The sequence below is a fragment of the Ovis aries genome, chromosome 1, assembly GCF_016772045.2.
Source record: "Ovis aries strain OAR_USU_Benz2616 breed Rambouillet chromosome 1, ARS-UI_Ramb_v3.0, whole genome shotgun sequence".
Lineage (NCBI taxonomy): Eukaryota > Metazoa > Chordata > Mammalia > Artiodactyla > Bovidae > Ovis > Ovis aries.
The window spans coordinates 191836691-191863420 of NC_056054.1; the positions used below are offsets into that span (position 1 = coordinate 191836691).

Sequence of the window (26730 nt, forward strand, 5' to 3'; positions counted from 1 at the left end):
ATATATATTTGGGTATACACACACACACATATATACATCTTTATTTAGAACAAATATTTGAAGATAGTGTAACAACTTGAGCAAGACATGAACGATTTTTTTCCCCTGTTAACTACTTTTTTCTGTGGTTCAGGGATCTCCTGAGTCGCAGGGGAGCATGTAGGTAGGGGTCCCTTGTGTCATGGGAAATATGCAAAGGATCATCCAGAGAGCCATGGGAACCAGTGGGCACGGGTGAATTTCACAGGCTAATTTTTTAAAAATCTACTGAGGTATAATTTACATGCAAGAATAGTGCATCCATTTTAGGAGTACTGTTTAATGAGTTTTCAAGATATTTGAACATTTACATGACTTTTAATATCTGGTATGTTTCCTAGTGGAGCTAACAGTACCAGTCAGTGGCCTGGCAAGAAATAGATGGCCAGTTACACTGGATAATTTGAGAAGAGGGATTATTTACAAAGGCGTGGGCATGGTGCAGGGAAGGCACAAGATGGTTCCGTGTAGCAGCGCCAGACAGCTGTTCCCACTCCATTGCGGGGCAGAAAGGAGGAAGTAGCCACCAGGGCCGAGGAGGAGAGGCTCTGGTGCGAGGGAGACGGTAAAGAGGGCGCGCTCTCACAGGAATTGTGACCTTCAGTTGAGAGGCATAGCCCGCCAATCTGTGGCGATCCTGCAGAGCAGTCAAGGAGATGTATGGTTCAGCCACACTCTCCCTTCTCTGATTTCTTGCTAGGGCTCCCCTCGGCATAATTCCACTAGGCATCAGAGGGCCAGGGAGCCCCCTGGTTTAGTCCTTACAGCGTACAGTCCTCCTGGGGCGTTCCCAGGACAAGGGTGAAAAAAAGGGTGATCAAAAGATATATGTTATACTGCTTAGTGAGTCTTCAGTAGCAAGACTTCTTGTTTTGAGGGTGGTGAATGTAGAGGAAGGATCATTTCAAGCTCAGCAGTTCCTCAGCCCATGCCATAGGACCCATATTAATTAACCTGATGCTTAATAACATAACCCTAGTGTCTTGATATGACACACCTATATTATCTCAGCCAGGAGCTTGGGCGTGGCTGTGTTTTCTGCTAGGGTCTCACCAGGCTGCAGTCAAAGTGTTGGCCAGGGCCAATTCTCCTTTGGAGGCTCCACTGAGGGAAGGATGCACTCCCCTGCTTGCATGGTTGTTGGCAGCTTTCAGTTCCTTGCAGCTGTGGTACAGAGAACTTGAGAATTTTTGCTGGTTTTGGAGGGAGGGTGCCCTCAGCTCCTGGAGCCCATTCACAGCCCCCTGCCACGTGAGGCATGGCCTCAAGCACTTTTTTTTTTTTTTACCAGAATAATCAACCTGGGAAGTCAAAAAAGTGCAAAGGGGAAGAATAAGAAGTATCAAGGGGTCCCAGAAGTAGCAGATCCCAGAAAAACATCAGCAAGTGTTCATCTGTGGAAAGTGAGGGCCCATTCTGAGTTGGAAGCCCTATGAGTGGATCCCAGGACAAGTAGAGAAGGGCAAAGGCAAGAGCCTTAGAGGGGGTCAGGAGGAGGTGGAGAGGAAAGGTCAAAAAATTACATAGGCTCAGTGGTGGCAGATTTAAGAGAGGGAATCCCTTTAGAAAGCAGAGGCAGTATTTCTTGGTAGCAGCTGCTGGTGAGGCAGGAAAGAAAGTGAAAGAGGTAAGAGACTGCCAGAAACAGTATGAGATTCTGGAGTTGATATGGAAAAATAAGAGTAGCTGGAATATTATGAGAGGAAAAAAGAGCCATGGGAGGTACCTTACTCTATCATAAAACTTCAGTGACTAAAATAATGTGCTATCAAGACATGAGTGGATAGCATGCTTGTGGAACAAAACAGGAAATCCAGATATAGACTCTAATGTGTATGGAAATCAGATTAGTGTCAATAATGGGTTTTAAAAATATGGTGTTAGGGAAGTTGAATAGAGAGTGAAAAAAAATAATAAAGTTGGACAATACTTACTCCCTACACCAGGTTAAACATCAAATGAGTCAAATATTGAAATGTCAAAAATGAAACCATATAAAATACACATATATTGAGGGGAAAAGGTAACTTTTATAGCGTGAAGAAAATTCTTTCAACAACAAAAAAATCAATCCACTTTTTCAAATGTCTGAAAAATTAAACTATCTGAAAGTCAAAAACTTTAGCATGGCAAAAAAAAAAAAAAGCCTTATAATTAAAGTCAAATGATAAATGGCAAAGTGGTATCAAAATACAAGACCTGGGAATTCTCTGGCAGTCCGGTGGTTAGTACATACCTGTGCCACCGTGGTCAAGTGATCAGCATTGCTCGAAGGAAATAGGGAAATGTGATGATGTCTGTGCAGGAAGTGTTTACTGGCCTGAGACCACTGATGATTAAAGCTGACTTTCAAAGCATGAGGCTGTTACTGATTGGTTGGTTTTCAGATACGTATTCAATGAACCAAACTGTCATTGATTGATTAGACAGGTTTTATAACCGGTTCTGGTGGTTACTTATTACCATGACTATCAAACAATCAATCTTTTCCTACCTATGTGCGGGGACTCAATTCTATAGGGAAATTTTTTGTAACTAATTACTAAGAAAACGTCAATCTTCCTAATTACATTAAGAGCCCATAGGAATTGAGAAGAAAGTCTAACAAACCAATAGAAAAATAAGCAAAAGATGCAAACAGAAACTAAATACAAATGGTCTTGGAACACTGAGGAAAAGAAAACTCCTCCCTTTTGCCTCCTTGCAGCCGAGAAAGCAACATGGGTCACCAGCAGCTCTCCTGGAGCCATTTGAGAAAATGTGGCCAGGGTTCTCTCGCTCTTGCCAGGTCTGCTCAAACCGGCACGGTCTGATCCGGAAATACGGCCTCGATAGTGCCGCCAGTGTTTCCGCCAGTATGCGAAGGACATTGGCTTCATTAAGTTGGACTAATTGAACTTCCTTAAACGGATCATCCAGCACCTCTACCTTAACGATACTAGCTCTTTGTATATAAAATACAAGTTTTAAAAACTTAAAAAAAAAAAAACAACCTCAATCTCACTTAAAATAAATGCTTCCTGTATCAACTGCCGTCAAGACTGGAGAAAAACACAAACCACCTTCTGTAAAATTAAACTGTCAAAATAACTTTTGACATTTAGAGACAATTTAATGCAGAAGCCACTAAATTTAATTTTTTAAAATATTATAGCTGATTTATAATGTGGTGTTAAGATTCAGATGTACAGAACAGTAATATATATTTTTTAATATATATAATATATATACTCTTTTTCAAATTCTTTTTCCATATAGTTTATTATAAAATATTGAGTAGAGTTCCCTGTGCTATATTAGTAGGTCCTTGTTGCTTGTCTATTTTATATATAGCAGTGTGTGTGTGTGTGTTAACCGACTCTTTGCGACCCCATGGACTGTAGCCTACCAGGCTCCTCAGTCCATGGAATTTTCCAGGCAAGAGTACTGGAGTGGGTTGCCATTTCCTTCTCCAAGGGATCTTCCCAACCCAGGGATCGAACCCTGATCTCCTGCACTGCAGGCAGACGTTTTACCATCTGAGCCACCAGGGAAGCCTGATATATTATATATATACTTTTTCAAGTTCTTTTCCCATATAGTTTATTATAGTTCCCTGTACTATATAGTAGGTCCTTGTTGCTTGTCTATTTTATATATAGCAGTGTGTGTGTGTGTTAACCCCAGCCTCTAATTTATCCTTCTGCCCAAGAAGCCACTGAATTTGGAATAAATGTTTCAGTATAAAATACATAATGCATGAATTATTTTTTTAAGCCAAAAGAGGCGTGATTGTGTTTCAGCTCCCATGGTAGCTTTTGCTATCATGCAAAATTAAAATGATCACTTCTTTCCAACCAGAGACCTGAGTCTTAGGTAATTAGACCTCTTCTCTACTTTTTGGTGTGTGACCTACTTATCAGCACAAAAAAGAAAAAAAAAACTTCTAAAAATAAATTCATGTAATTTTTAGCTTTATATGTAAAAGCTTTAAATGTAAGTTTTCTAAGCATTTTCCAATAGAATCAAGTACATTTTTTGTTTACAATGTGCTTTTCCAAACAGAATCGTTTTTGAGATCTTGAGATTTTTGAACACTGTTTTCAAGTCAGTGAACTTGGAATGCAGTTGCATGAACTATAGCACTTCAAGCTCTTTGGAAGTAGATTCTCTCGCATTAAAAGCAAATTGATTTAGTAGTATTTCAGTGGCTCTTGCTAAGATTATTACATAATTCTTGTCATCTAATTTTTTTTTTTCAGTCTAGAATTACTCTGGAGTTACTTCATTATGATCTATTTCAATTACTAAAATGCCCTCCTTTAAATCTTATCCTAGTGTTCTATTATTTCTAGGATATCCTCCTAAGAGCTATAGAAATTTAGTGATGGTGTCTGATGGCCTTAATTTTCTGTAGAGGAAATTTCAGAGAGGGGTTCTTGGTATTCCTGTGGGTGAGAATTAGAAAGCTTTTAGGGACTCAGGACAGTGGTGGCTTCAGGTGATTGTTAGTCCAACAGGTGGCACAGAGAAACCTTACTCTCTAATCATCAATTCTGGTTGAGATGGGGACACTAAAGTATAATCAGAGCAATAGGTACTAAACAACTGGCAGGGCTTTCTACAGGTGCTTGGGAAGGTTCTCTTGTCAGGATAGCTTTCCAGTTTTTTCCCTTAGAGATTTCAAGATGTTTTTGTCCCAGAACCCATTAAAGGAAAACTCTGTTGTGCTTGTTTTCTCTCCTCTCATTGCTTATCTCCTGCCTGTTTTCTCAAGCCTGTCATTCCAAAGTCTCCTGGGATATAAAAAACACCATTTCCAGGGACTTCCCTGGCAGTCCAATGGGTGAGGTTCCAAGCAATCCCACATGCTGCCAGGCTGAAGAAACAAAAAACCCCCAACCCCTTTTCCAGACTCCTTCACCAGCAAGCTTCCTATTAAGTTCTATTAAGAGGTACTAGGAGGAAAGGGAAAAGGGGGCATTTCTTTGCTGTTCCTCTCAGTGTCAGCAGTTGATCCCAGCTTCCAAATGCCTTCAACTCCTCTAGAACCTTCAGAGCCCCAGCAGTAGCTGGGAGTTGTTTCTCAAAAATCTGAATTCCAAGTCTGTAGGATCCACTTTCCCACACATCCTGAGCACCTACATTCTAGTAACCAGAATCCTTCCCATATGTTTCCCAGCTTTGAGGGTGGTAGCCACTTCTCACAGTGATCACTTTTGGGTTATCTGTGCTCCCTTTTATTCCAACACCTGTCTAACCATTTTTCTATACTGTATACTCTGTTCAAATACCTATTACAGTTTTCTTCTTTAGTGGACTGCGATCAATAAACCCAGTATAACCTTCATCCGTCTAGTATAAACTGACCAGAGAGTGGGATTTTAATCCTGCAGTAAAAAACAGACACCCAAACCTTTTATGGGTTTTAAGAGATGAAGTGGAAGGATACAAACGATGGATAAACTCAATTTATGATCCCCAACTGAGTGAAAACCTGGACTGAACTAGTTTCACAGAGCCTAGGTGCAGCAGCCTGGGACCACAAAAGCCAAGTTGAAGAGAAATGTAAAGTGAAATGTAACGAGAAGGAAGGGTCCTCTCAGTTGAATTCAGGGTCCATGTCGCTCCAAGTCCTGCCACAAGGCAACTTACATTGAAGGGTTAAAAAAACAAGACAAAATTTAAAGTAATTATTATTTATTAAGATCTTTACATGGGAATCAAGTTATGGGTAAACACAGTAGAGGCTCACCTCCCCACTGCAGTTTGTTTTACACACCTTTATGCATACCAAATGTATAGAACTTGTATAGGAATTTAAAGAAGCCACAAGATATTTGAGGAATGGTTTCCTCTGAGGCTGAAGTCACTTGTGATCTGGGAGCCGTAACACAGGGAAACTCATGGTCAGGGGCCTCTTCTGACACAGAGCTAAAAATATATCCGGTAAGGGAGAGGTGAGTAGTGTTCACAAGCATACAGAAGGCAACTGCACTTTACTGGATGCTATACATGGGCACTTAAGAGTACACGAAGTCACTGGATAACTGACTCTCCCAATAGTGGGGTTGGATGTAGTGGGACTGGAGGAGAGCCAGGAGAGACACTATCGTTTAAGGTTCTTTGTTGAGTCAGGGCCTGTGCCAGTTGCTCTATTACTTCCCTTAATTCTCCATAGCAACTCTTGGTTACATTGATTCCTGTTTAGAAATTAAGACAGATTAAGTAGCTTGCCTAAGGTCATACAGGTAGAGACCAAGTTAAGAAGGACATTATTTTCTTCCCTCCTGCACCACACGCCCCTTCTTTTGGTGGTCCAAAATTCATGCACAAATTACTACTCCCACAGTTCAGTTCCTTATATGTGAACTAAGGAATCTAAGAGCTATTTAGTTTTAAGTATTTATACCCAGGTGCCCTGCATTGGGAACATGGAGTCTTAGCCACTGGACCACCAGATAAGTCCCTCTAGGAGTCTGTTTAAAGCCATTCACAGGTCCTCCGAGTATTGCAGAGTGAAGATTTGGCTCCTGGGATTTGGCTCCACAGACTTCTGTGCTGGGGGACTTTCAGCTGAGGCTTCTGGTCTGTTCAACAAGCTTCCTTCCTCTGGTAGGTCCTGAATTCTGTTCTGTCTCATCTGCAGTGTGAGCCTGATGACTCCTCTCTGCTTTTCAAAGGTTTTTAGCCTTTTAGCCTCTGCTCTTAACAGTTTCAAAACTGTAGTTATCTTGATGAGAAAGTGTAACTTGTGTTTGATGATGATGACCTTCAAGTCTCTAAAAACTCCAGCTTCATGAGCTGGCCAAGAGTTCTGCCAGTAGAGCAGACCTGTTCACCAGAAGTCCTCATTCTCATTCTGCATTCAGAATAGGCACACACTACAAGTGGAAGAAGGGTTTCAAGCATCAGTTCACCTCTCAGGTCTCCCCTCTCTAGAATCTTAGCCCCTAACTTAGTCCTCATTGTTTCAGTAGCTTTCTGATGTTTTTAAGTAGAACACTGTATACTTTTATCTGGCTCTTCTCATTGTCTTCAGCAAGACTGCAGGTCTACAGCATTGCTACCTGAAAAGCATAAGCTTTGCTTCTCAGATAATTTAAAAATAGTACATTCAAGCTAAATATATTCATTCACAATGGTATTTGCGAAAACGGTTAACTTTTCATGTTGAAAACTCTTCCTAAATTATGATTCTTAGAATTTAAAGGAAAAAAGAACTGTCTAGAGTGGTATAGGCTTAGATGCATAAATAGCCTTAATCTTATAATATTTAAGTTTTGAGTAGATGATACATTCAACATGATTGAAAATTCAAAAAGTAGAAAAACATCTAAACTCACTCTTCCACTTCTGTCTCCCAGCCACCCAGTTTCTTTCCCTGCTGGCAATACTATTTTTCTCTCTTCAGCCAGTTCAATCACTCAGTCCTGTCTGATTCTTTGCAACCCCACGAACAGCAGCACGCCAGGCCTCCCTGTCCATCACCAACTCCCGGAGTCCACCCAAACCCATGTCCATCGAGTCAATGATGCCATCCAACCATCTCACCCTCTGTCGTCCCCTTCTCCTCCTGCCCTCAATCTTTCCCAGCATCAGGGACTTTTCCAATGAGTCAACTCTTTGCATGAGGTGGCCAAAGTATTGGAGTTTCAGCTTCAACATCAGTCCTTCCAATGAACACCCAGGACTGATCTCCTTTAGGATGGACTGGTTGGATCTCCTTGCAATCCAAGAGACTCTCAAGAGTTTTCTCCACCACCACAGTTCAAAAGCATCAATTCTTCAGTGCTCAGCTTTCTTCGCAGTCCAACTCTCACATCCATACATGACCACTGGAAAAACCATAGCCTTGACTAGATGGACCTTTGTTGGCAAAGTAATGTCTCTGCTTTTTAATATGCTGTCATAACTTTACTTCCAAGGAGTAAGTATCTTTTAATTTCATGGCTGCAGTCACCATCTGCAGTGATTCTGGAGCCCAGAAAAATAAGTCAGCCACTGTTTCCCCATCTATCTGCCATTTAGTGATGGGATCGAATGCCATGATCTTCGTTTTCTGAATGTTGAGCTTTAAGCCAACTTTTTCACTCTCCTCTTTCACTTTCATCAAGAAGCTCTTTAGTTCCTCTTCACTTTCTGCCGTAAGGGTGGTGTCATCTGCATATCTGAGGTTATTGATATTTCTCCCAGCAATCTTGATTCCAGCTTGTGCTTCATCCAGCCCAGCGTTTCTCATGATGTACTCTGCATATAAGTTAAATAAGTAGGGTGACAATATACAGCCTTGACATATTCCTTTTCCAATTTGGAACCAGTCTGTTGTTTCATGTCCATTTCTAACTATTGCTTCCTGACCTGCATACAGGTTTCTCAATTCTCTTCTTTGGATAAATAGTTGCACACTATTCTACACTTGTATTTTTTGTTTACTCTATATCTTATAGTGCTTTTAATAACAGTAAAGTCGGGTTTTTTTGTCTAACTGCTGTATAGTATTCCGTTTTACCATCATTTATTGTCTCTTGATATGCTTAAGGTTGTTTCTAACTTGTTATTATAAACAATACCATACAAAAATCTTTTGTGCATGCCATTATACATATGTGTGAAAACAGTAAGAAATTACTAGAGGTAAACTGCCAAGGTTACCTCTTCAGGGCTTTAAAATTTTCTATCATATCAAGCAACATATAAGAGTGCCTATTTCCCTACAGTTTTGCCAAGACTGGAAAAAAACAAACAAACCTATACACAGATAAAAACAAAACCAAAAAAGCACCTTTATCTTTACTAATGAAGGATAGAAAAACATATGAGCATTGGTATAAGTGATATTATGCATCTTTTCACACATTCAAGAGCCATTTGTATTTCCTTTCCTGAGAACTGTTTCTTGGGAACATAAACTTTTCTAATTTTTCTTTTGAGTTGTTAGTCTTTTTCTTAATGTACTGGCAGACACTTTTTATAAAAAGAAATTAGCTTTTTGTGGTGAACTGTATCTACTTTTTCCCTAGTCTTCCATGTCTTCCAGTTTTCCTTTATGGTAGTTTTTACATATAACTTATTTTCATGTTTTAGTTTTTAACTGTGATAAAACATATAGTCCATTTTAATTTTTAATAATTATTTTAATTTTCAGATTTTCAGCCTCTGCACAGTTCTAGCACTCCTTGAGAAATTAAACACTCTCATATCCCTTCCACAAAAATGGAAGGAAAAGTATCAATACATTCTAATGACACGAAATATTTACTAGTTTCTCACAAAGATGCATACATGCTAGGAGTATCAGAAAGACTAAGAAGTTAAAATTTGTGTTAAAACCAATTTTAGTCAGGAAGACTTTTCACAGACAAATAAGTGGTTATATATGTAAATCCTAAATACATTATACTATTTTTCTCCCTTTTTGGTTATGGACTATTCCAGGAAGATTTAACTGTATAACTTTTATTTGAGGAATCCCTAAAAGGTAAAGCAAAATTGGTCTTAAAAAATATTGGTTTGATGAAAAGATTTTAGTCTACTTTAGAAAAATTTGGTTAGTTTCTAAGTACACTTCATTTCAGTACAATCATTACTCAGGAGACAATCATTTTTGAGAAAGGGCAAACTAAATTTTAAGTTAGCATCAGGATTCTACCCATAATTAATCAATATCGAAGGAGATGCCATCAGGTGCAGATTACAGAATTTTGGTTACAAAATTTGGAGGAAAAAAAAAATCAATGTCCAAAAGCACTGATAAATTTAAACTACAATTATTAACTCTAGGACATTTTATTATGTCATTACCTTAATAGGATGGTTAACTAGACATCCATCAGAAATGCTGTTAAACCTGTTATTTGCTCAAAGTTGTTCATACTACTGAAACAAAAGATCTCTAAGTTAAATTTCATAAAATGAAATTGCTGCCTTCCTTTTTAACTTTTCGGGGTAAGATAGGGCTAAACCCAAGTATCATCCTTTCTATTTTTGTCCATAAACACAAATAACCTAAGGAAATAAACACATGGTTAGTCAGGTTCTACAATATAGGATACTGTGACATAACTTTCCATTTTTTCCTCTGGAAAAGTAGATTAGATAGTATGGTGTGTAAAACTATAAAATCTAAATGTTTCTTGTGTCATTCAGCAAAGAAAGGACGAGGAAGAACACTCTGCCAGACTACACCTGCTACTCCATTCTAGATCCAGCGGTCTGATCATCCCACACTGTTCATCTACCCCTCTAGCCTCATCCCAAAACAAGCTCCTCTGTATCAACAGTCTAGTTTTGTCAACTAAGTACTAATTTTCCAGAAAACCCCGATTTTTCTGATTTAACACTGACCCCAACCCATTTTAAGTCAAAGAAAATATTATAATACTTAATTAAAGCAGAGATGGAAATTAGTGTTATGGAAGATGTATGTCAAGTGCTCTGCAAATATATGGGAAAGCTGCAAGAAAACAGCTTTTAAACCCTGCCTGGATCCCTTAGCTACTTGGTACTAATGTTGCTTTGATCACTAGTCAGGACAAAAAGGGGCTCAAAGGCCATAAAATATGCATTTGGGGGGGAATGCACAGAACTGAAGATTTCCTGGGAGTTGGCATATGCAATTTTATATCCGTAAAGGCTGTCAACCTATACTTAGTACATCAGTTATTTGAAAAAGGAAGGGAGTGGGACTCTTGCTTACAACTGAGTCTGGCAGAAACACATTTGTATATTTCTCCTTTGTAATCACATGCTCCTTTAGTTAGAGACAATGAGTGTGTCCACAGAGCAGAGATAATGAAAAATTTATAAAGAACCTATGATAGAAAGCTTTACAACTCAACCTTACTGGATTATAAAATACTCTTCTTACTCAAGCATTACTTTGTGAATCTCTGAAACATCTGAAAAATACTTTTCTGTGACTTACTAGGCTGTAGGGAATGAGCAGTTTTAGGTACATTACAATTATCTCTAGTAGAATTTGCTACCTTTCTTCCATTAACTGAACATTTCAACTGGATCTTAAAAGAAGGTTGCCGATGGTTTTCATTTTTTGAGTCGGTCTGAGGTTTTGGCTGCTCTAGCTCAGTTTGTCTTTTGGAGTTTCTGTCTCTGGAATTCTTTCTCTGTCCATTTAGTACTTTGTCTGGAGGTGAGGACACAGTCCGTAGCTGATATCCATCTGGGGATCCTTTTTGCCGGTCTGGCCTTATTTGCTCTTGATCCACCTCTTCCTGAAGTTGTAATGCTAATAACCTGTCCTGCTTTTCTTGCTTATGTCTCTCATAAAGTAGATGTTCCAAATCTATCAGTTTTTGGGTCAAGCTGATTTCTGTTTCCTCTTGGTCTGAGGAGGCTTTGGGGAACGTTTTCTTTCTTTTTGCAGAAAAGCATGGCTCTCTGATTGCTTCAGACAAAGGTTCTAGGTTTCTTCTTTTGGAGGTACCTTTACTGATCGGTAGGTGGGACTCTTCATTTTCTGTCCCAACCGTGTTGTTTCTAAGGAACTGTGTCGTATCTGTTACAGTACACTCACTCTCTGTTTCACCACGTGCCTCAGTGGCAGCATCTCCAGAGTAGGGAACTCTGGCTTTAGGTTCCTCGAGACTTATGACACATAACCCTTTTTCACGATTGCTTGGTCCTGTTTCAACTTTTCCTTCAAGGCACCATTCTCCACCACTGGTACATAACTGAGGCATAGGTGACTCCACTGAAGATTTTGCATCTTCTTCCTGAACTGCAAGATATATTTGAGGAGAAAGCGTTGGCATATCTTCTTCAACATCTGTGTCTTGCCATGTAGGGCTCTTCACATCACTGTTGTCGTCAATTTTCTGTAGAAAACAGAAAAAGACTGAATGAACCAAGGGAAACCATCAAGTCATAACATATAAGTCTTATTACACTGACACCAAAACTGAGTTGTCACTATATACTATAATTACCTGATTATCACTACTACTAAGATATATTAGTTTTTAATAGTATTTTTATTCTGTGTGCCAACTTAAGGTATTTCTTCATTTTCACTCCCATGAAAACCTACAGCTCAAAACCCACAAGCCAGTTTTATATATGGCCAGCAGCTGGCACCATGACTTGACCTTTCATCTTTTAAACTTCCTCCAACCCAGGGACTTTTAATACCTTTTTGTGTCACAAACCCTCTTCCTTTTGGCATTTTTGTGAAGCTGACAGACCTCTTCTGAGAATAATATTTTAAAACATAAAAATAAATACATAGGGATCAATTTATATTGCAACATAATTATTAAAATCTTGTGATATAATAATGCATATCATTAATACATTAAATAATAAGATCTAGTAACAAGTCTAATAATTTGTAACTCTGAAGGAGGGATGAGTATAAATGTTTTAAGAGATCTACAACAAATGTAATATGTTATTGGTGACAAAGACACAGGTACTGTTGACAGTATTATGGTTTGCTGCTTATATTCATGACTATGTTGCTAAGTCGCTTCAGTCATGTCCAACTCTGTGCGACCCCACAGACGGCAGCCCACCAGGCTCCCCTGTCCCTGGGATTCTCCAGGCAAGAATACTGGAGTGGGTTGCCATTTCCTTCTCCAATGCATGAAAGTGAAAAGTGAAAGTGAAGTTGCTCAGTCGTGTCCAACTCAGCAATCCCATGGACTGCAGACTACCAGGGTTCTCCGTCCATAGGATCTTCCAAGCAAGAGTACTGGAGTGGGCTGCCATTGCCTTCTCCGATTCATGACTACAGGAAACACTAAAATGAGAGGTCAGGTGGAAGATAAACTTTTTCTTCTATCCAGGTTCATATTTACTCTATGGATTCTACCCACAGACCTTAGGTTAAGAACCCTTGCTTTAGCCAGTGTAACTCTTCTCACTTACAGGTCTTGGGTAAATTAAGATCTAGGATTAGTTTTGACCATGGGAAAGCCTTAAGAAAGGCTTCAATGAGAATTTGCTTCAAGACAAGTTATTTATTGTTCAAGATCTTAACTCTGTTCTTTTACCTACTTTGCTTTGCATTTATTGTTCCTCATAACATTTCTTGTGAACCAATGTAGTCTGGGTTGGACAAATTCTAAACTGCCTACCACGTTTTGCTGTGAGTATTAATATCAGGATAGGGAGAAAAAAATTCCCAGCCTTCAATGCCTCCTTCCATCAATCGTTAGCCCCAGCATAAGCCAGACTATCTGGACTTGAATTTCCCTCTATTACTTCTACTTAAGAGACTCTTTATGGCTCAGCTGGTAAAGAATCTGCCTGAAATGTGGGAGGCTTGGGTTAGATCCCTGGGTTGGGAAGATTCTCTGGAGAAGGGAATGGCTGCCCACTCCAGTATTCTGGCCTGGAGAATTCCATGGATTTGTACAGTGTATGGGGTCACAAAGAGTTGGACATGGCTGAGTAACTCTCACTTTCACAGGACTCTGAGCAATTCTCTAGCCTCTGCATGCCTCGGTTTTCTCAATTATAATTGGACACAAGGATACCTTACAGAATTGGTGGTTGTGATGAAGATTAAAGAAAATATATACATTTTTGGGCACCTAAATGTCCATTAAGTGTTAGGTACTATAAAACCACCTACCTGAATTGAAAAAAACTTATGAACCTATTAACAAAACTTTGGTTAACAAACCTTCTATGTAGGCATTGATCTTGGTGTCAGCTCATTTTTTCTAGTGCTATTTTCCTGGAAATATGATAGAGGTGGAATGTCACTTGTGTCACTAGACCTCATAGCTTATGATAAAAATGACCCTTATTGTTGAACTGCATTTGTACTAGGAGACCTAGGAGGGATCTTTAACCCCCTACAGGAAGCCAAGGTTCAGGGCTTTGGTAAACGACTTAGAACTCTTTGACTGGCTGTGTTCCTTACCAGGACCTCTGGAAGCTACTCCCATGAGTCGTTACAGTAAATAATTGACTCTTATGGGGCATGGGACTTCTAAATCTTCATGGTGACTACACTCCTCTGCATGGTCTCACTTCCAGGCCATCACTTAGGAGCTCTGCAGTGAGGATTCTTGCTGAACAGATATGCCTGATGCTGCCCTACTAGCACGCTTTATTTCCCATTCTGTTATCTTTTAAGTGAAGCTGGTACCAGGGGTAGCCTATTTAGTTTTGTGAGTCTGATGATCTAGGTTAGGGATCTACAAATTTTGCCCATGGACAAAATCCAACCTGGTGTCTGTTCTTGTAAACAGTTTTACTGGAACAAAAACAAGCTCATTTGTTTACATTTTATTCTGGATGCTTCCACGTGAAAACAAATCACTGAATAGTTGTGACTGAGACCACCTGGGCTATAAAGCCTAAAATATTTACTATCTGGCTTTCTAGAGAAAAAAATCTGCTGACTCCTAGCTTAGGTGAGACTAAGATGATTAAGAAGGTGTATTCCATTTACTACAGTGACTTTTAAAAAAAAAAAGTAGGAAACTATAAGTATTAACGATCTATACCATTAATAAACTTGCCAAGCCAAGAATATCTTTAGCATCCACAAACCTTAGACATGGAGTTTTTTCTGTCTTCCTGTGCAACTTCAGACTGTGATGCTGACCCAAGTTGAGATTTAGGTGACAAATACCTTTAGAAAAAAGAGTTCGAAGTTAATTACACTTCAATAAAATATACATATATATAAAAAAAAAGTTTGCCAAATTTGAATGCTTTGAAACACAAGTGGCATGTATCCAATGAAATAAAGCCAGATTAGCTATTTATGCTTAAAGCTGTCTCACTTGCTACTTGGCTTATTTCTCAGAAAAAGTGCTATTTTATCTCCCTGTCTCAGGTATTTTGGTCTAGCTCTGGAACAAAACTTAAAAGTCCGAGTATTGATATTTTAGTGAAAAACAGGAGAAAAGGAAGCAAAAGTCAAATTTAAATTATTCCTTAATTCTCAAAAGAATCTAAATAGGTAGGTCCTGGCATCAAAACAACCTAAGACTGTACAGTCTTTCCAAAAGTAACGGAAATGACACTTTAAATTAGGAGAAAGAATATGTTAGTTTCTTTTTAATGTCAGAAATTCTACACTTTTTATCTCTGAAAAATGGTCCATGATCAGATTCTTTACCATTTTGGTACAGAGATTTTATTACATACAAATTTATATCAACTATCTGCTTAGAGATATGAGATTTATCAATATGTTAGCATAAGAGCATGTCTCTATCTAAGCATCAGTTTATTCTTGTATTTGTGATACATTTTTGTTTATATATTTCAAAGTATATATTTAGATTCATGAAGATTTATGACAATTATATCCTTTATGTGTGTGCATGCTAAGTTGCTTCTCAAACTGATGTCCAACTCTTTGCGACCCTATGGACTATAGCCTGTCAGGCTCCTGTGTCCAAAGGATTCTCCAGGCAAGAATACTGAAGTGGGTTGCCATTTCCTTCTCCAGGGGATCTTCCTGACCCAAGGATCAAGCCTGTCCCTTTTTATGTCTCCTGCATTGGCTGGCGGGTTCTTCTACCAATAGCACCACCTGGGAAGCCCCCTATATCCTTTATGCTGAATAATATTATATCAATTTGAAATATCCCTGCTTTTCTCTTTTAATGGCTTTTCTCTTGATTTCTACTTTACATAATATCAGCATTAACAATATTGAGGCTACATGTCTGCTTTTTCTCTTAATAGCAACCACCTCTTTTAACACTGCCCTCTCCCTATAAATCTTCATCTCCCTGTCTCAAATTTCCACTATCTCAAATCCTAAATTTCTATGAATTTTGGAAGGGGGTAAATCAGTTGCACATATTTATCTAGTTGAACCAAAAGCCCTTACATGTTTTTGAAGTCTAGATTGTAGTTGATAAACTTCTTCGACTATGAATTACTATGGGAAAGCTTATCAACTTGTCTTGCTGCTAAGAGGGGCACAGTGGGGCAACTAAATTCACTCTACTGTTGACTACCTGACTCATGTTTTTTGTACAGTAGGGAAGAAAAGTAATATATAAACTGGGAAAAACAGAGTGGGGTAAGATCTAGATGCCAAACTGTAAACTCTTTCAATGAAGATGACCTTATATTGGACTACTTTTTTTTCATTTGAATCCAAACCAAGAGAAGAAGGAATCCAACAGATTGATTTTGAGAAAATGGTACCAACATGGAAATCCTAAGCAGTCAAGATAAAAAAAAGTTTCACATTTCTCTTCATGTTAGCCAGAAATGTAAGCTATGTGAGCATCTCTCTTATTTTCACTTTATATTAATGTCAGACAATCTAGAGGGTTTTCATGCAGAGCTGATGGACCAAATTTTGATACAGCAGTGTTCTATATTCACTTACTTCTGAATATCTCCAGTGTTTGTTTGTTTGTTCTTACTTTTCTTTTGTGATTTAGTTGTGACTGGATCAGATTTTCTGGAATTCAAAGGCGAAGCCAAAACACTTTCCTCACAGAAATTGTTCTTTGACAACAGAAAAAGCATAAAACAATTTTAAAATAAAATAAGCTATTAATTAACTCAGAATCCACAATAGAATTTTTCAGGAATTATGCTCATTATGCTTAAATTCTATATATCCTGTGAAATAATACTGGCCATGCAAAAATTAGTATAAACAAGATTAATAAATTTATCTAAGTTGGTCTAAATTGCATTATTACCCTACGTTAGATAAACAAAGAGCATGATGATACTAATCTCATTAACTGATCATTTTTTAATTTTTCTAATGAATAATTTCATATATTTATAACTACTTTAACCTATAGGGGAAAATTGAAAAAGCTGGGGCTATACCTGGAATAAAAGTTATTTTATGAAAAATAATTTAATTTGGGAATTTAAGGGCATACCAATAAATAAGCATGAATATTTACTTCCTATCTCATGACAGACCCATAAGTTTCCTACTATGTCATTTGAAAAATTAACATACTTGGTGGTGGTTGACATTTGGCCTTGAACCAAAAAACTTTTATTCCAAAATATCAATAGATTTGCTCTTATAATCCCAAACAAGAATTAGAATTAGTGAAAACAAGAATTAGAACAATAATTCTTGAAAGACAAAGTTGACCCCAGGTTTCCTCTTTGATATATTTTCTTTCTTATCCCATTTGTTATTCTATTGGTCTTTTTTGTGGCCTTGCTGCTCAGCTAGCAGGATCTTAGTTCCCCAATCAAGGATTGAATCCAGGGCTATGGCAGTGAAAGTGCTGAGTTATAACCACTGAACTGCCAGGGAAGTTCCATGGTCTATGTCTTTTACTTAATTTCTCAACTGTGTAAAGTTCTGAAGCTATTCCACTTAAATTTTTAAAAGGAAATATAATTTTTAAAAGGGTGGACATTCTAAAACTCAGTTATATTATGAATGGCAAGCCTCTCAAAAAATGGGGGAAAAAATCAATTCTGGATATACTTCACTTTGGTAAGTATATTTTAAGATATCTGTTGTTTGAAAGCAGAAGAACTGTTTTTAGAGGCTCTCAAACCTGCACACACACACCCCCAGAGGGGAGTGATATTCCCTAAATCCCATCCCCAGAGATTTTGTATTTTAAAAGAACTTCAAGTGATTCTGCTAGGTCCTTTCAAATCACTGGGTCTCACTGTATCCTTTGGTCTTACAGTATGTGTTCTATCATCCTTCCCTTAATTCACTGTGCCCTAGGCAATAATTTTTAACCATGGCGAGATAACAAAATCCAGGTTTAATATGTTATGTAAGAATTTAGGGACCTCCTTTGTGGTCCAGTGTTTAAGACTCTGTGCTTCCAAGCAGGCGGCATGGGTTCAATCCCTGATTGGGTAACTAAGATCCTACAAGCCGCGCAGCACGGACAAAAAAGAATTTAATGTGCTTCACTTTCAAAAAGTGATTGGCATCCATACAATGGAATATTTTACCACTATTACAAAAGAATTATAGACTATATGTAGCAATATGAAAAATCTCTTATGAAATATCAAGTGAAAAAGGTCAGGAAAGTTTCTTATGAAACTAAATGTCTTCCTGACCCTTGATGTTGGACCAAGTCAAGTGATTTGCTTTATTAAATGGCATGTAAACTATCATGATGCTTAAACAGAAGCGTTAGGAACCACTGCATGGTAGGCTTTTATTCTCTTTCCTCTTCCATAAGAATGGCATGGCTTAAAGAGGACTCCCTCTTCACGTGGAACACCACCAAATCAGCTGACATGAATCATGAACAAGTCATAAATGTGGGTGGTTGAAAGACTCTGAGATATGGGGATCATTTGTTACCTCTGCAATGCTGACTGATGCCATTTCCCATTTACATGTAAAATGATGAAGAAGTTTGTGAACATAAAATACTAAATAAACCCACATTCAAAAGAAAAAAAAAAGTCAGGGAAAAAAAAAAAAAAACCAGTGTGATTCATATATCATTTTTAGGTGAAAAAAAAAAGTTATAAGAAAGAAACCATTAATAGTGCTAACCTTTGGGGAAAGAGCCTGATGTAATGGAATAAGAACAGGAGTGGAGAAGTGGGAGGGGGAAATGGACTTTTCATTTTCCACTAAACAGCTTCCTACATAACTGAATTTACTTATGAAAAATAAAAGTTTTTTATAGAATACTTGGGGGACTTCCTCAACAGTCCAGTGGTTAAGACTTTGCTTTCCAATGAGGGGGTACGGGTTCAATTCCTGGTCGGGGAGCTAAGATTCCACATGCCTCATGGCAAAAAAACAAAACATGAGAATAAGAGAAGCAATATTGTAACAAATTCAATAGACTTTAAAAATGATCTACATTAAAAAAAAAAATTCTTAACAAACAAAAAAATCCCCAAACAAACCAGAAAACCGCATACTTGGATTAGAGCAAATAGGTAACAACATGCCAAAAAAGTTTTGTTTTAGGTAGAGCAAATATGTCAGAAATAGTTTCAGTTATGGTGAATGCTTCCTCTTTAGACTGTTCAAAATCAAAGCAGTAATAATGGAGATACTTCAAAGTTCTTTCTTGAAACTTACAATATCAAGGCTTAGTCTTCTTGCCAGTTCTTCATCACTTTTCAGTTGTTCCTCCATTTCTCTGTGCCTTTTTTCTGCCTGTCTCTTTTCCTCCTCTTCCTCCTCTGCCAGTAATCTCTGAATGTATTCTTCACTGGCTTTGTTTTCTTCTTCCTCACAGGCTCGCCGCTCTGCCTCTACCTTAAAGAGAGTTAATAAAGAACAATCCTTCTCTGAACTTTTGAGTACACTTGCAATATTTCTTAATAAGAATAGCAAAAAAAAAAAGAAACAACAACAAATTGGCAAGAAATAAAATCCCTCAAATTAAGGTCAAATCTAGAGAGGCAATTTCCTGTAAAGTAGTTCAGGAAGTCTCCTTTAGGAAGCCTCCCCAGTCGGTCCAATGAAATCTTGATCAAAGCCTCATCCCTCCTTGTTTCAGTCCTTATCACAGTTTCTATTACACTATAATACAGTTTTGGAAGTCTTCCTAGGGGATATTTTTCCCTAGGTAATAGAAGGTCACGTTCTAACTTTGGCATAGGTTTCTGAACCAAACACTAGCAAGGGAATGGAATGATAAAAACTGAATTAAACTAATCAGGGTCTCTCCCTGAAGTTGGGATGAATCTCCAAACACGGTGGGCAAGGGTGCAGTAGTTGCTAAAAAAACAACAATGGTCATTATATGATCTACAGATGAGGAAAGACAGAAAAACTTTAATAGATCAGTAAGTGATCTAACTTTCTTAGCTCAGTAAGTCACAGAGTGGAGGCTCAAACTCAGCTTTCTGGACCTAAGACCATGCTTGGGGGCATTTAAACTATACTTCCTGGAAGAAATAATGTTAAGAATTACTTTAGAAATCCAAAGACCTGACTTGAAAATAAGTAAGTCCTCGATTCAATTCAAGTGAAGGATACAGGAGGAAAGATTTGTTAAGTTTTCTTGCTCTTAGAGGAAAGCCATTGGAAGAGACTGCTGTTTCTTCCTCTGCGTATCATTGTATATGCAGCTGAGGTTCAGAAATGTGCAGCTGTCTTGCTATTAGCCTGAGGATAAAGCCAGGCAACAGAAGTGAGCAAAGAATTGGAACCAGAGCTGTGGATGAAACCAGCCCTGAAGTCCCTACTAATCTCTGGAATTCCAATAAATTAGTTTTTTTCATCTATACCCAAAATCATCCTGATAAAACCTGTTCTCACTACATTGTTGTGAACATTATTTCTTAAACCCTTACTTAAAGATATTGTTTAGACAATACGCTGACAATTAAATACTATGATTGTTTATTAGCTCTTGTAGAGCTCACATGGTCTAATACAGTAGCCACTAGCTACATGTGGCCATTGAAATGTGACTAGTCCAAATTGAGATGTAGTGTACAAAATACACAGTTGAAGACTAAATAAGAATAATCAATACTTTCTATGCTGACTACATAATAAAATATTTCAGGTACAATATATATATAAATTAATTTCATGTTTTAAAAAAAATTAAAATGTGGCTAATAGGAAGCTTTCAACTGTGTATGAACCCACATCATGCTTCTATTGGACAACACTGCTCTAGACTAATCAGGGTAGAAGAGTACTAAGGCTCTCCTAGCACTAGTGAAATCCAAAGACCCCTCTTTTCCTAATTAGGTACTCGACAAAGAAAGTAGACTGAGCACCAAAGAATTGATGCTTTTGAATTGTGGTGCGGATGAGACTCTTGAGAGTCTCTTGGACAACAAGGAGATCAAACCAGTCGATCCTAAAGGAAATCAACCATGAATATTCATTGGAAGGGGTAATGCTGAAGCTGAGACTCCAGTACTTTGGCTACCTGATGCAAAGAGCCGACTCACTGGAAAAGACCCTGTTGCTGTGAAAGACTGAAGGCTGGAGAAGGGGATGACAGAGGACGATGGCTGGATGGCATCATTGACTCAATGGACATAAGTTTGAGCAAGCTCCAGAAGCTGGTGAAGGACAGGGAAGCCTGGTGTGCTGCAGTCCATGATGTCAGAGTCGGACATGACTGAAAGACTGAAAAACAACTTCACAATTAGCCCTTTATGCTTTCCTCATCTAAAGGCATTGTTTGTGCCTCTAAAATTCATATACTGAAGCCCTAACTCCTCAATGTGATATTTAAAGGTGGGGCCTTCAGGAGGTAACAGGATCATGAGGGTGGAGTCCTCATGAAAGGGACTAGTAGCCTTAGAAGAAGAGACAGGAGAGATGATCGATCTCTCCCTCCCTCTCTTTACCATGTAAGAACACAGTGAGAAGGCAGCTGTTGAGAAGCCAGGAAACAGACCCTTGCCCAACACCAGATCCAGAACTGTGAGAAATCAAGTTTGTTGCTTCATTCACCCAGTCTATGGTGGTTTTGAGCCTAAATGGACTTAAGACACCATAATCTACCACCGTTTTCCCATCCTTTATGCTTAAAGCTTCAGGGAAGTTTAAAAAATCTCCTTCACACTTATATGCTTATAGATCACTATCACATAAGAAGAGCACCAAACACATATAAATAAACTAAAACTAATTTTAACTATTTTGAACACATGTAAAAACTGGAGCTTTGGGATGTCCCTAGAGGTCCAGAGATTAAGACTTTGCCTTCCAAAGCAGAGGGTGAGGGTTTGAGCCCCTGGTCAGGAAGCTAAGATCCCACATGACTTGCAGCCAAAAAGCAAAACAAAACAGAAACAAAACTGTAATGGTCCACATTAAAATAAAACAACTGAAGCCTTTATAAACTATATTAAAATCATTAACATTTCAGTATATATTATTATTTATTTATATAGGCACATAAAACTATATGCAAAAACATAGCAGAAAATTTTTCCAAAAAAGAACATTTACGACCTACCTTGCTTATCTCCTCTTCATATTCTCTTCTTAATTCCCCAGGCTTGCTTAATAATCGGACTGGCTGATAGTCATCAACTGTTTCAGATCAAGAGAGAAAATTACATTATAGGCAATTACAGAATTCTATAGCTAGCTTTGAGCTTCCATTAAACCCATATTAATATAAAATGCAAAATTAAAATAAGTGTACAATTATTAACAGCTATAGGAATATGGAATTCCATTTTTAAAAAGGCCAGAGGTTTTCTGGTTCAAAATGGCACACAAATATGTATACTAAGCTCTTTCTCTTAGAAGCCATTACAATAACAGTAAAGGAATTTTAAAAAAACAATCCCACAATAATAGCAAACAGATAGTTCTCCAAAAAAGACATATACAAATGGCCAGCAAGCACATGAAAAGATGCTCACAATCACTAGTCATTAGCGAAATATAAATCAAAACCAATGAGACAGCATCCCCCCACTACTCCATCAAACAAAGAAAACAAAACCAGAAAGTAGCAAATGCTAACAAAGATACAAAAAGGAACTCTTGCCCTTGCTGGCAGGAGTATTTAAGATTGTACAGCTGTTATGGAAGAGTATAGCAGTTTCTCAAAAAAGTAATACATAGAATTACCACATGATCCAGCAATTTCTTTTCGGGTACATGCTCAAAAGAGTTGAAAGCAGGGACACTGACACTTGTACACCAATGTTAATTCACAATAGCCAAAAGGGGGAAGCCCAAGATGGAAGTAACCCAATGACCCACTGACAGATGAAAGGATAAACAAACACAGTAAACACATACAATAAAATATTAGCCATAAAAAGAAATGAAATTCATTCACATGCTACAACATAAAGTCTGACTTTATGTTAAGTGAAAGAAGGTGGTGATCATTTTGTACTATGTAGAATTACTGAATCACTGTTGTGAAATAGTGAACCTAATATAACATTGTAAGGTAATTATACTTGGATTATTTTTTTTAAATGAAGTCGCCAAATTGCCCATACTGGGAAAAAGAGAGAGAGGAGAAAAAGAGAAAGGGAGGGCAGGAGGGAAGGGACAAAAAAAGCTACAAATAGCTACTATGATTCTACTTATATAAGGTACATAAAGTAGTTAAATCATAGAGACAAGAAGTAACAGTGGTGATGCCAAGGGCTGGATGGAGAGGAACTGAGGAATTATTGTTCAATGGGTACAGAGTTTCAGTTTTTGAAGATGAAAAAGTTCTGGAAAGGGATGATGGTGATGCTTGCACACCTATGTGAATGTACTCAATGCCTTGAACTGAACGTCTAAAAATGGTTAAAATGGTAAATTTTGTAATGTATACTTTACCACATTTTAAAAAACACACTAAGATACCAGTTAACACCTCCTAGGATGGCTATAAAAAATGAAAAAAATTTTTTAAAAAGCAGAAAAGAACTAGTGTTGGTTAGGATGTGCAGAAATTGAAACCATTACACATTGTGAAGGGAATTTAAAATGATGCAGATCTGTGAAAAAGTTTGGCAGATCCTCAAAAGGCTAAACATAGAATTACCATATGATCCAGCAACTCCACTCCTATATACACAAAAAATGAAAACATATTCAAACAAATACTTGTGCATAAGTATTCATATCAGCACCCATTCAAACAGCCAAAAGGTGAAAACTACCCAAATGTTCATTGATGAATGAATGAAAAAATATATACATAAAAATTATTCAGCCCTAAAAAAGAATGAAGTACTAATAAATAATAGAACCTTGTATGAACCTTGGAAACATTATGCTAAGTGAAAGAAGCCAGACATAACAGATCACATATTTTATGAATACACTTATATTGCTGTTGTTGAGTCGCTAAGTTGTGTCTAATTTTTGGGGGGACCCCATGGACTGTAGCCCATGAGGCTCCGCTGTCTATGGGATTTCCCAGGCAAGAACACTGGAGTGGGTTGCCATTTCTTTCTCCAGGGGATCTTTCTGATCCAGGGGCTGAACCCGCATCTCCTGCATTGGCAGGTGGTTCTTTTTGTTTTTTTAACTTTAAATTTATTTATTTTAATTGGAGGCTAATTACTTTATAATATTGTATTGGTTTTGCCATACATCAACATGAATCCACCACGGGTGTACACATGTTCCCCATCCTGAATCCCCCTCCCATCTCCCTCCCCATATCATCCCTCTGGGTCATCCCAGTGCACCAGCCCCAAGCATCCTGTATCCAGCAGGTGGATTCTTTACTGCCCAGGCACCTGGGAAGCCCTTCCCAATGAATACCTATTGCTTATTCTGAAGTTCTTTTGTTCTCAGATCCATCAAACAGCCCAGATGCTTCCTTCTTGCTTATACCACGGAGATCTGATTTTGGTGATTTGTCCTGGTATCTTTTGGGGTTTATGGGAACATTTTATGAGCTAATTCTGTGGTAAATGATGTCTATGATGTTTAATTCTGCTAAACAGATGGTGTGTGTGTTTTACTGGGGCTTCACAGAAATTAAAAAAACAAGCAAATTCACAGAGAACTCTGGAAAGGGGGTGGGGAAGAGTGGGAGTCATAGCTTAATGGTTAGAGTCTGTCTGCTGCTAAGTGATGAAAAAGTTTTGGAAACATAGTGGTGATGGTTGCAAAACACTGTGAATGTAATTAACACTACTGCGTCCACTTAAAAATGATAAAAATGGCAAACTAAGAAAAGCTAAGACCAAGTTGGATAGCATATTAAAAAGCATAGACATTACTTTGCCAATAAAGGTCTGTAGAGTCAAAGCTATGGTTTTTCAGTAGTCAGGTATGGAAGTGAAAGTTGGACTATAAAGAAAGCTGAGTGCCAAAGAATTGATGTTTTTGAACTGTAGTGCTGGAGAAGGCTCTTGAGAGTCCCTTGGACTGCAAGGAGATTGAACCTGTACATCCTAACGGAAATCAGTCCTGGATATTCACTGGAAGGACTGATGCTGAAGCTGAAACTCCAATACTTTGGCCACCTGGTGGGAAGAACTGACTAACTGGAAAAGACCCTGATGCTGGGCAAGATTGAGGACAGGAGGAGAAGGGGATCAACAGAGGATGAGATGGTTGGATGGCATCACCAGCTCAACGGACATGAATTTGAGCAAGCTTCAGGAATTGATGATGGGACAGGGAAGCCTGGTTGTGCTGCAGGCCCTGGAGTCACAAAGAGTCAGACATGACTGAGGGACTGAACTGAACTGAACTGAACTGACAATAAGTAAAAAGAATTTCAAAAAAAGGTAAGTATTAAGCATTGCATTCAAAGCCTAAACAAAAAACATCGCATGACTTATTGAGCACATAAAGTGTTCAGTTTGGGGCATAAAGAAGAGTCCACACTGTGGAGGACCTTTGAATAAAAACGGCTGAACTAGATAGCCACAGAAAGCTGTTTTAGGCTCCCTGCAAGCTTAAGAATTAAATGAATGGCAATATATAGGCAAGCAAGTTAGAGAAAATAATTGAAAGTGAAAAAGACATTAACACAAGAATCCTTACTTCTGCTGTTGCTATACTGCGATTGTGGCTCCTCTGAGACTATTTATATAACTTTTCACACCGACTGAAGACTATCGGGCAATTCTTTTGTTTTGGGTTTTTCTTTTCATTTTTAATCGAACAAACACCAAGTGAACACAGGCTGGGCAATGAACAAAATCTTGCCATTGACCTTAATCAACATTTTGAGGCCAAAAAACCCCAAATACCTCTGAAAATTTTAGACAAATACTAACTGGCTCTCTGTTTCATCCTTTAAAAAATGGATTAGTGGCCGTTGGCTTTCAAAATGACCTTGGTTTTTAGACAACAAACGCGCTGGGTTTTACTCACCAATTTCCTTTGATTCTTGCCCAGAGGCTCTTAGCTTGCATTCCTTTGGATAGTGTTTTTGAATTGTCTCCCACAGTTCCATATTAACAAGAGAATTTGTTCGGGTACGGTACCGAGCCCACGAAGAGACCCGGCGGCGACAGAAGGGACAGCACAAACTTGCCTTTTCGACAGTCGATTCGAAACATGGTTTACAGAGCGTGTGGTTACAAGGCAGTGTCACAGGCTCAAAGAGGATTTCCACACAGATTTGGCATTGACATTCTAACAAGGAAGGGATGGAGTCTTTGCGTACAGCCATTTTAATATGCTAATAAGGCATATTCAACATCAATACCTGAAAGAGAAAGAATCTTGTTTCCGGTCCGAATAAGAAAAAAGCAAAGTAACAGTTTTGCGTTTTAAATATTATGCCCAGTAGTCTGCCATAATTCAGAGACTGAAAGCATCAAATGTCTAGAAGTAAAAATGGTGTTCTACAGGTCAGGTAAACAGTACGACCCTGGAAGGCGGTGTATTTGTCCATGTTTAAGATAAACATCCGGAAAGAAAACAAATGAATCTTGGCTGCTCCCAGGCATTAACAATCATTGCAGCAGGGCGGAAAGTGGGCTCCAGCTCACGCGCCAAGTTCCCCTCCTCCCACTTACCAGGTGAGAACGCGCCCTTAGCTCCTGGCAGCCAAGACGGAGGCCGCCGAGGCGCACAGCCCTCGGGCCATCGCTCGAGGAAGACTGCAGCTCCCCCCGGACGCGGGCTCCGTTGGAGCAGGACTTCCGTTTCACCGCTGCTGCGGGTCCGCGTTCGCGCCTTACTCGGATTCTGAGCCCACCCCTTGTCCTCTCTAAAGTCAGCCAGAAAGCCTAATCTTAGCGGCGGCGCCTTAGAATCCCGCAAGGGCTAGTGGCGTCACGACTGCCCGCCAAAACAGCCCCTCCCACCATACAAAACCGACAAAGGATACAGACAGCTAACATTCCGCAGACGGGACTTCCGGGCCTGCGCGC

The 26730-nt window shown here is 38.6% G+C and overlaps 1 protein-coding gene and 1 pseudogene across 1 annotated transcript; one reads left to right on the plus strand and one right to left on the minus strand.

The window, feature by feature from the left end:
• Positions 1 to 2742: 2742 nt before the first annotated feature.
• Positions 2743 to 4220, plus strand: LOC114113770 (small ribosomal subunit protein uS14-like; annotated as a pseudogene).
• Positions 4221 to 5701: 1481 nt separating this feature from the next.
• RNF168 (ring finger protein 168) lies at positions 5702 to 26709 on the minus strand. The gene is made up of 7 exons (XM_060419164.1): positions 26374 to 26709; positions 25724 to 26060; positions 21875 to 21955; positions 19022 to 19197; positions 16352 to 16473; positions 14545 to 14626; positions 5702 to 11855 (listed from the first exon to the last, which is right to left on the minus strand). Exons 2-7 carry the CDS (start codon positions 26022 to 26024, stop codon positions 10896 to 10898), a joined length of 1722 nt encoding a protein of 573 aa, XP_060275147.1. The 5' UTR covers positions 26025 to 26060; positions 26374 to 26709; the 3' UTR covers positions 5702 to 10895.
• Between the last annotated feature and the right edge of the window lie 21 nt (positions 26710 to 26730).